This window comes from Monopterus albus, unplaced genomic scaffold (assembly GCF_001952655.1).
Source record: "Monopterus albus unplaced genomic scaffold, M_albus_1.0 scaffold165.1, whole genome shotgun sequence".
Taxonomy (NCBI): domain Eukaryota; kingdom Metazoa; phylum Chordata; class Actinopteri; order Synbranchiformes; family Synbranchidae; genus Monopterus; species Monopterus albus.
The window spans coordinates 96049-106999 of NW_018128045.1; the positions used below are offsets into that span (position 1 = coordinate 96049).

Genomic DNA, 10951 nt, shown 5'->3' on the forward strand with positions numbered 1-10951 from the left:
AGATATGGGAAAGAGAAACCAAGACGAAAGCGTACTCTAAAGAGGGGCTCGGCCTGGCCCAGAAGGTGGACCCTGCTCAGAGGGAGAAGGAGGAGGTCGGGACGTGGCTAACGGTGAGTGCCCTCATTTTATGCTCCTGTACAGAGTGTCAGGCACGTGACGGGAACTGTAATGTTTTTACATGGTAGTCATGTCAGTTTTCCACACATTTCAGAACAGATGTTGACAAAACATCTGTTCTGAAACAGAACAGATGACTGAACAGATCAGATAACAGAAGACTGAGCACCTCGTTAGTAGCCACTTAGATCACATCTGTTCATTGGTACAGGAAACTACATTTTTCAAGTTTCAAGAGAAACTTGAAAAATCCAGAACGGGTCAAAAGTCTATACTACTATGACTTCACTGAAAACGTATAGAATAAGAAGTTACTGTTAAAAGTACTCCACAACAACGAACTTGATTAATGAAAACATTCTTGGCAAATGCATTCGCTTTCGTCCGTATATAGCCGAGACCCGAGAGCAATTCAAATTGCCCGAAATAAAGACTGAGAAAGACACTGATGGCAACTACTCAACGGAGATAAAGGTCGAGCTGACAAACATTGGGGGTGGCTGTGGCTCATGAGGTAGGGCAGTCGTCTCCTGACCAGCAAGTTGGTGGTTCGACTCCCGGTCTCCCCGCATGCCTAAGTGTCCCTGAGCAAGACACTGAACCCCGAATTGCTCCTGGTGGCTTGACTAGCGCCGGTGCATGGCAGCTTGTCGTCATCAGTGTGTGAATGTTGTGTGTGAATGGGTGAATGGTGTATCATCTCTGTAAAGCGCTTTGGCCAGTGCAACACACTGTGAGAAAGCGCTATATAAAATACAGTCCATTTACCATTTACCATTTACCACAAAACTGCTTTACAGAGAGATGAGAATTACAGTCAAAACTCTGATCCAGATACAGCTGTAATTCACTGGTTACATTCGGGTTTATGTGCTAGAGGGCATTTCATTTAGAAAGGACGTTTTTGCTGGGAGTATGTTATTTTTTTACCAAAACCTGGAAATGAAAGTGAGACAAAAGTGGAAGCAAAACCCAAATGAAGACAAAACATTGCCTCAGGTTTCACAATAACAGAAGACTGAGCACCTCGTTAGTAGCCACTTAGATCACATCTGTTCATTGGTACAGGAAACTACATTTATATGTAGCCTGTGGTGATACACTGGGACATGCTGTATATCTAGGAGATTATCACTGGGTTGCATTGTGCATTATGTATGTTCAGGCTACAGCCAACAATTACAGCAGATAATTTCCTTTATTAGCTGTTAAATCAAAGAAATGTCAGAAAATGGCTGTCACGGTTTTCTAAAACATCTCCAAATGGCTTTTTAAATGCACAGCTATTTAGTTTACTTTCCACTAAACCAAAGAAGAGCAGCTAATTCTCACAAATGTGAAGCTGGAACAAATGAACGTTGAGTGAATGAAATGATGAATTTTCAGTTAGTGGGTTCAGTTCGGTGGCAGAGGAATCATTTCAGTCCGAACCATTTTATTTTTGGGCCTTTTCTCAGTTCGACTGCAGTGACAACCAGACTTTTTCACATTCCTGTGTTTTTTCCTCAGAATACGATAGACACTTTGAACATGCAGGTGGACCAGTTTGAAAGTGAAGTGGAGATGCTGTCAGTGCAGACAAGAAAAAAGAAAGGAGACAAGGAGGTCAGTCTGTTCTCATCTCTAGTTCATTCATTATTTTCTCCTTCACTCTCTTTTGTGTTCTTACTTTGCTCTGTTTGCAGCCGCTGTAGTTATTATTTTACTTTAAACGCATCTCACAGTCTTCCTAAGTAGGTGTATCTGGTCTATGAGACCAGAATGAAAACGAATTATTAAGTGCAACTTGAGTTAGACCTTGTCTTAGTGTTGTCTTGAAGGTAAATCAAAAATGGCACCAAGATTTCTGGCATGGTAAAAAGATCAGTTGACAGGAGCCACAGGTAGCTCAAACCTTGGTGACTGGTTACAGACACAGGCAGGCACGTGGTTTTCATACCAACTCTGAGTTTATGGGTAAAAGATGAAGCAACATCTCACTAAAGAAAAACTGAAATTATTCTTTAAAAAATCCTATATACACATATAATTATTACAGTTTTGGCCAGTAAAATTCTTTCCATTTACATTATTTTAAACTGGAGTGAAATGTTAGATGATGTTTCTAAAGCGTTGGACCAACTGGGGGGGGAAAAAAAGGCTGTTTTCAACATGTTTTATAAATGATGTGTTCAGGGGGGTGGGGGTTCCCTGCTCCTGCTGCCCTGGCAGGAGTTTTAGCTGACCCAGTGTTTTGCTGTTTGCTTGCTCAGTTTCTGATGTTTACTTTAAAACAGTGGCTGCACACAGAGTCGGTGAGTGACTGGCTTACTGGCTCGGACCAGGTGAAAAGCATCTATGATGTCAAGTCTTGTAACAAAAACAAGTCTGAAGCACTCGAGTTTGTTTGTTTGAAGCTCTCAGATGAGGGTGTGTTCCACTCTGGTGCCTCCACTTGTGCATTATGTGCAGCTATGTGATGCATTAAGCTAAAAAGTGCACATGTTGCAGCACCTCCAGCTCTCATGTCTGTCCTCACTTCTCTGTTTTATTTTTCCTTTTTAAAATTTTATCATGCTTTTTACTCACTTTGGAAACTACTGCAAAGTTGACTTTTGGGCTTGTTTTCCTTTGTAAATACAGCTCTGTCCCTTGCTATTTCAATGAATAATTCATTTAAGGTTGTGCTTTCCCCTGGAATGAGGTAGTGTTTATCCCAGCATGTTTAGTATGACAGGTTTTGCACCAAAGATTACACTCAAAAGTGTCCAGACTGATGAGTTTCATGTGCTGTTGGTGTTGGTGACGAACTTTTGTAACCAAACTGAGAAATGTGTGCAAGAAACAACTGTTTAATGGCAGCTTCAGAGAACTGTTTAGCATTTGGACACATACAATGTCTGAAAACGTCTTATACTTGTGTGACTCTCTCCCTTCATGTGTCCGGTTCTCACTGTACAGAAGCAGGACCGGATTGAGGAGCTGAAGAAGTTCATCGAGAAGCATCGGTACCACATCCGCATGCTGGAGACAATACTGCGGATGCTGGACAATGACTCAATTCAGGTGGAAGCCATCAGGAAGATCAAGGTTTGTTCATGTCTTGTTTTCTGCCCTTTTCTCATTAGTTTTGAAGATATGTCTTCACACTTCTGTGTTAGTTTGGGATTCTTTTGCAGGCTGTTTTATTATGATGCAATTATATGGTTTATAGTTAGATAAGCTTGTGTTAGCCTCATACACCACTCAACATGAAGGATTTCTTGACAGAATAACACTTCTCGTGTAAATTTGTCATACGATCTTTCCCGTGATCTTTCATTGGTTGTGTTTGTTTACAAAGGACGATGTGGAGTACTACCTAGACTCGTCGCAGGATCCAGACTTTGAGGAGAATGAGTTTCTATACGACGACCTGGATCTGGAGGATATTCGTAAGTAAAGCAGTGATGTTCATATCTTCTCAAAAACAAAAATAATCACACACAAAACAGACCAAACAGCACAGTTCAAGAGAAAAATAACTACAGACAAAAGCCATGCAAACCCAAATATACAGACATAGCCGTTGGCAGTGAGGAATTTCTTAACACGTTTTTAAAAAGCTTAGAAACCTTCAGAACGTGGTCAGAAACAGATTTTGTTCAAGCTGCACTAGAAGACAGCATGTTGGCAGCTCCAAGTGGCAGTGTGGTCGTTTTAGTGTAGTGGAGATCATTGTCACTGTTTGCAAGACCAGCTTTCATAAGACAAAACGCCTGCATTTCTGAATGCTAGTGTCCTTTTTCTGAGCTTTACGGGAAGCTGCCACCCCGTCCCCAGCAGGGCCTCGTCAGTAACGTGTCTCCAGAGCAGCATCAGGTCTCCTCTGTTGGACAAGGAAACATCCTTGCCCCTTGGCAGAGGGTGCGCACTCTGAGTGCTGTCTATGAAGCACTGTGTACTGTGAAGCCTCGAACCGCAACGGCAATGCTGACCGCTGTCTCCTCTCTGTGTCTCTGCTCCATCCAGCTCAGTCTCTGGTTGCCACCTCGCCACCGGGACACTCGCACTTAGAGGACGAGATCTTCCAGCACTCGAGCAGCACACCGACCTCCACCACCTCATCGTCACCCATCCCCCCTTCACCTGCCACTTGCACTACGGTATGAAAACTTAACCTGTAACTACTTTAAACATGTTTCCTCTTCGGAGCTGTGTCCTGCTATCGGCCTGCAAGCACACGTTCTTGCACTTGTTTTTGTCTGAGGTCGTGAAATTTATACATTTGGAAGATTTGAAGAGACAAGATTGACTAAGTATTCAACAACAATGTTAATTTTGGATTTTTTCATGGAGTTACTAAACAAGAGCTTTATAGTAATAGTAATTTGGACCCTGTACCTCATCGTGGTCTTTTGTTCTACGTGTCATCTGCTTGTCTATTCTTTTCACTCGTCAGTCTTTGATCCAACAAGTAGAAATGTTTTAGAAAAAGAAATCTAAATTAATAAAGACGCTTCAAAATACCATTCAGCCAGTGCTTTTCCAACACAAACAAACAATTTGTCAGGTTATTATCTCCTCACTGACCCTTGAATATGTCACTGACAGGCATAATGGTGTAATGGTGTTGTGTTCTGATAATTAAGCCTGTTGTTATAGTCACATAAAGTCAAGTCAGTTCAGGTCAATTTCTAAAATATAAGTGTAACATAATTGCCTTTGTATCTGCTATTGTAGCACCCTGCCATCTGCTGCTATTGTTCTTCTGTATTGCCATTCTATCATCTGCTCTTCCTACTCGCCCACATACAGTATGTAGTGAGAGTAGTTATTATAGGTCTGTTGAGTCTGAATAGAAGGCGTGGTGCTGTTAAATGCCACTGACATCAAGTTATATGAAAGGGAGTATGCCGCATTAATTCCTGGGCTAGGTGAAGTTCACTGGGTATAGTTTAACTTTAGATTAATGCAGGTAAGGTTTCTGGAATTTGCTGTGATTTCACTTTACTGAAACTTAGTTCTAGTCTGCACAGCCACAGTCTTCTACACCTAGTGTATGCATCCCAGATGTCTCACATGCAACTTTGTAATTCAGATGGTTGTAGGAAACAGTTTGGTCAGGCCTGGGTCAGTTTCATATCCTGGTTTGTAAAATTTTATCAACTTAAAAAAAAAATACAAAAAAAAAACGGCAATTGTGTTATATGCAAAAAGTCAGTAATCTCCCGCCCCCCTTTAGCAGATGTCACAGCTTGCACACGTCTTTCCATTTTCTATTCACAAATTTTCAGTCAATCTTCCTGCAGAATACTTGAAGTTCTGAGGCGCAGTATGTTTAAGACCTCCCCACAGATTTTATCAGTGTTCAGGTCAAGGGACAGTGGGGGCTGCTTCCAGATTTGATTTAGTTTTCTTTTCTGTCTGCAGAACATCTGCATCTCAAATCGGCCAATATTTATTGGAGCAGTGTTTCATGTGCTACTACCTGCAACACAAAACTGATTTACACCCCCATGCATCAAAAGCGACCATACATTTCTTAATATCTGTGGGGGTTGTTTTACTTCTTCCTGCTTCAAACATTAATAAAGGCATTTGCCCAAACCTTGGCATGCATGTATTTAAGGGGCCAACGTTTATCGATCTGCTCGTCTAACTCTCTGCAGGAAAGCTGATCATCATATTTCAACTTTACAGTCCACCAGAGTGGAAAATCACCAGAACACAGAAGCAGCACAAGAATATTTAATCTATAAAACGGCTAACACATACAACCCCAAATCAGAAAAATTTGGAACAGTGTGTAAAATTAAAACAGTGACGTGCAAACCATCTGTGTCCTGTATAATATAGCAGCACATTATTTGGTGTGGTACCTCATCAACTTTATTCTTTATTCAAAATAAACACACTGCAACACATTCCAAACAAAGTCAGGACAATAAAGTGTTTACCACGGTGTGATGCTGCTGTTCCTTTTCACAACACTTAAAAGGCGTTTAGGGACTGAGGACACCCCAAGTGTGTGTCAGCTGTCATTTTGTCCCATTCCTCCTGCAGTCTTTTTCTGATATGGGTTTGTAGAACCAAAGTTTGTATGAAGTGTTCTATAGTACAAGAGTAAAAAGCTCAAATACAAACTGAGGAAATACATGATGAAAACTAAAAGGAGCATAATCACAAGGTTTTTGTTTCATGAGTTTTGTGGTGCAGCGTTTCAGCGCAGTGAGCTCTTGTTTCTCAATGTCATTTTTGTTCTTCCTCTGTGTTTTTCAGGAAAACTCAGAGGACGACAAGAAGAGAGGACGTTCGACAGACAGTGAAGTTAGTCAGGTGAGTCTGAAGACACTGAAGGCAGCTGCTGCTTTATTGATTAATCAGCCTATAGATGACGTTTTGTTCTGTTGACTGGAAATCTGAAGCCAGAGGCTGAACATTAATCATTTAAGCAAAAACTAATTGATAGATTAATGAATAATGAAAATAATTATACCATTATAGTATCCCCAGTATACTGTAATGGCACCATTAGTTAAATAATTGTGCGTACAGTATCATTACAGGATATACAGTATGTGTTGGTCCTTAAAAGTCTTAAAAAGCATTGGTTTTAAAGATAATAAAGTGTTAAATTTCATTCACAGAGGTCTCGCATTTTTCCTGCCGTAGGAGTCCAGGTTTTGCTAAATGTTTAATTTACAAGAATATTCCAGGAACAAGAACAAGAATATTCCAGGAAATAAATTATTATACATTTATTTCACATTGTAGTTTAGACATTGTGTGAAGTTTGTTTTTAATCCTGCGTCATTTTATGCCTAGCACCTAGTTTTTGTTATTTGCGGCTTAAAGTTTATTTTGGTTAATTTTATAATGTTCACACGTCTGGTTGGATTGAATCTGTCCTTTGGTGAATACTTGAATGATTTTATCACAGAGTAATCAGTTCCTAGTTAGTGAAACCAGTCTGCTAATGAAACTCTGCACTGTTGACACTTTCTGACAGAGCTGACCATTTATTGATCATCCAGTTTGTCAAATCTCACAGAGCATCATGCAGGTTTTCATTTACAACAGACTGGTTAATAGTGTTTCATTCCTTTCCTAGTCACCTGTGAAGAACGGAAACCCCTCTTCCTTGTTGTCCTCTTCCTCCTCCTCTTCCTCCTCCTCCTCTGTCTCGGGACTGACCTCATCCTCACTGGTCTCTATGGCAACCATTGCTGGGGGAGGAAGCAGTGGCTCTGGAGGCAACAGTCATCACGGAAGCTTGGGGGGTCTCCTCATCAACACATCCGTTGGCAGCTACAGCAATGCCACCCAGCAGCAGCTGCACCCGTCAGCACAGCAGCAACAGGCCAAAAACTCAGTGAGCTCCTCTTCCTCCACCACCAACCCCATCACCTCCACCAACAACCACACCACCTCCTCAGCCTCCTCTCCCCCCAACGCCAGCACACAGGGACTGCTCTGTTCAAACTCCCAGCCCCAGGCTCCATTGGGCCTCACATCAGCCTCAAACAGCCTGGGCCTCAGCCTGGGCCTCTCTCTGGGGAAAGTTATGCCGGGCTCCATCACCACCAGCCCAATATCTGGGGGCCTCAGCTTGCCAGGGATGCCGGCATCCCTGAGCACCATGACAAGCCTCCTGTCCAGCTCTACTCCAGCACTCTACGCTCAGGCAGCTGCCTCAGGTAAGGTGGGCTCTGGCCTGCCAGGCTCTCTGGGTGGTGTCAGCACCACAGCAACCAACAGCACAGTGGGATCCATCAGCAGTGAAAGTATTGCAGTCGGCGGGCCGACATCCTCAACAGGAGGTCTGCTGGGTGCAGCGCCGGGGGTCGGCAGCATCACCTCTGGGGTTCTAGGTTTGGGCTCCACTCAGTCAGGGATGCAGGGGTCCTCTCTGCTGTCACCGAGCCCAGTAGGAGGTTTAGCTGGAGGTAGCGGAGTAGGAGTTATTGGGAGCAACGGAAGCAGCTCGGGATCAGCAGGGAGCAGTGTGGTGGGAGGAAACTTGTCGCTGTCTGTCAGACCACCGAGCCGACAGAAGCAGAATGGTAGCACTAGTGAGTATCTGAAAACGAGGCAATCTAATGATACTTAAAACATGGCAGAATACATTGTTACAGTCTCTTGAAGCCTAAAACTACAACCTTGCCCCTTTTCTCCATGACCCATTTACAACTGAAAGACAAAAGCATCCATAGATCCTCTGGAAGAACTCATCATGCCTGGAAAAGCATTGAAATGTTTTTTTAGAACAAATTTAAAGCACTAAAAAGGAAATCCTGTAAGGGATCACCTATGATTAATTGATAATAGTGTCACCAGAATCCACACACTGCACTGCTGTGGACGTATCAGCCACAAACTAGGATTGATGAGTTGATTAGCAAGTGATTACCAGAGCAGTAACATATTTGTCACAGGCTTTAAGTGCAGATGCTATCAGCACAGCATGTCTTAACTAAAGCACCATTTGATAATACTTTTGTCAGTAGTCAGAGTAACCTACAGTATTTGAACCTTTACTGAAGTCAGAAGACACAAACACTGGCATATATACATTGTTGATGCTTAGCTTCCTGTATGAGCATCGAGTTTCATTACTCATAGTAACAGAAAAGTTGCTTCTGTACAGGATAAAATGCTGTAAACATTAAAGATTATTTAGACAGTAGAACTAGAGTACTCACCACTTCTTAAGAATATTGTGAACCCTCCCAGCTGTTACTGTTGATTACTTCCTGTGTTTACAACTAAAGAGTTGAAAACATTGCATTTCTTTGACATTTCCATCAAATCCTGTGTTACAGGTTGCAGTGCTGTGGTAGCAGACAGCACAACGGACCCCGCCCTCAACAGTGGCAGCCAATCACAAAGTAGCCAACCTTCATCTTTGATCTCTACTGCCAATCAGCTGTGAGTATGATGGAGCAGGTTGATGTAGGGCGTCTAAAATACAGGAACAATTTTTGTTCCTTATTTAAGTCCGGCTGCAGTTACACCAGCAGTTTGTTGTTATAGAAATATGTAAACAAATTATGAACAAACACGGTCTGTTTTAGCAAATCCTTCTATTGTTCTTGTCCATACTGAACTCATCATTCAAACTTTGACAGTGTAGGTGGGACATAGTATATGAACTCAGCTGATGACATTAACAAACCTGGAGTTCGAATGGTCCAGAACCGTCCTGAACACTATGCATGTCTCATCCACAGCTACCAGTTTCAGAGGTTCCACCAGTTATTTAAACAGGTTCAGTTATGTTTTACACCAACACTGTGAATGTGTTCAGTAAAGACACCAGATTATCACTGTGGATTGTTATCTTAAGCACACTGTGTTTGTCTGTTCTTGTGACTTAGGAAAAGATCAGATCACATTTTTGACCAGTTCACGCAGAAATCCAGGTCATTAGAAAGGATTTACTTCACATACTTTTTCTTGCCACTGTAAGACAGAATTAACTGGATAAATGTTCAGAACTGTATATATTTTATCCTTACACCACATTTAAGTTGAATCTTCACCAACATGAGTCCTTAAACACCTAAGCAGGTTTTTGTTGCTCCAGTCGTCTCTCATTCTCCTCCCCTGTCCCCCTCCTCAGTAAGGACACCAGTTCCAGTTTACTGAGCTCTATGAGTTTGTCATCCAGTTCCCCGTCACCGGCCTCCTACAGCGAGCCCAAACCGGTGAGCGGCGGTAGCCTGCTGAATGGGCAAATGTCCTACTCCGACAGCATCAAGGTGAGAATGTGATGTCACTCGAACGCAAACAAACACGCTCTGCAGATTATTCATTTTCATACAAACCCAAAACATGAAGTCAGAATGATTTCCGTTATGTTATCACCGGTGCATGAACTTGAGTTCCTCCTTAGGGGCAGGTGTGGCAACTGTGCCCACATGTCTGGTAGAATCTGTTCTCCCCTTAGTCTCCTTGTCTGTCCTCATCAGCCCCAGGAGTCTCTGAGCAGCCCAAAGTCCATGGCCGAGCGAGCAGCACTCAGCTCAGGGATGGAGGGAGATGTGCCCTCCCTGCACCTCACCCCAGGTAACACACGCTCACATGTACTGTTAGGTATTTTTAGTCAGATAGATACTGGATAGATACTTTATGTATTAGAAATGTTTAGTGGAGATAGGATGTCTAGTTAGACTGTTAAATGCTTAGTCATGCTTATGAGTTTCTACAGGGTACATCTGGTCAAGGATAACTAGAGAGAAGAGCTGATGACTGTCAGCAGACAGGATGTTTAATATTATTATTATGACGTGTATAACTGTAGCCTTAGCCATAATATGTTCTTATGTTTAATGTCACGACATGTACTAGAGGTCGTGAGAATGTTTTTAGCTACACACCACTTAATCAACAGACACACACATTCACACATTGATTTACTTCATGTTTTGACTACTGTTATGGCCAGCTACAAAGTCCCGGTTGACGTTTCTGTGTAGTATGGGGCTAGCCCAACCGAGGGGATATAATGTATAGGCCTGGTGGGTTCAGGGTCTTTCATCTTACAGCTGCCTGCGAGCAGTTTGGAGGTGCAAGATACCTGAGCGTGTAATGTTAATTTTACCTGTGATCCTTTGAATAAATCAGCACTGTTTTGAAGTTACTTGGACTGTCTCGTCTCTTAGAGTTAGCAATGGTAATAAGAACCAAAGACCAACAGTACCTTAAGAAGAGGAGATAGAGGGTTGCCACTGCAGAAATAGAGAAGCTGTAGTTTAATGGAACAAAATGTCATCTCACCTCCTACTCAGCCTCCTCTGAACAAAAACTGCTGATGATATTATCCTCCCTGACTCAACTTCTCTTTCTTTATCTCACCTCTTAAAATCCT

The 10951-nt window shown here is 42.4% G+C and overlaps 1 protein-coding gene across 1 annotated transcript in view; it reads left to right on the forward strand.

The window, feature by feature from the left end:
- Positions 1-10951, forward strand: part of cnot3b (CCR4-NOT transcription complex, subunit 3b) — a 37004-nt gene that overhangs the window by 16621 nt on the left and 9432 nt on the right. The window contains exons 6-15 of the mRNA XM_020615442.1: positions 3-113; positions 1630-1725; positions 3061-3189; positions 3443-3533; positions 4111-4244; positions 6361-6417; positions 7193-8153; positions 8904-9009; positions 9704-9842; positions 10053-10149. Coding sequence (XP_020471098.1) covers positions 3-113; positions 1630-1725; positions 3061-3189; positions 3443-3533; positions 4111-4244; positions 6361-6417; positions 7193-8153; positions 8904-9009; positions 9704-9842; positions 10053-10149 — 1921 coding nt within the window. The remainder of the gene's footprint in view (positions 1-2; positions 114-1629; positions 1726-3060; positions 3190-3442; positions 3534-4110; positions 4245-6360; positions 6418-7192; positions 8154-8903; positions 9010-9703; positions 9843-10052; positions 10150-10951) is intronic.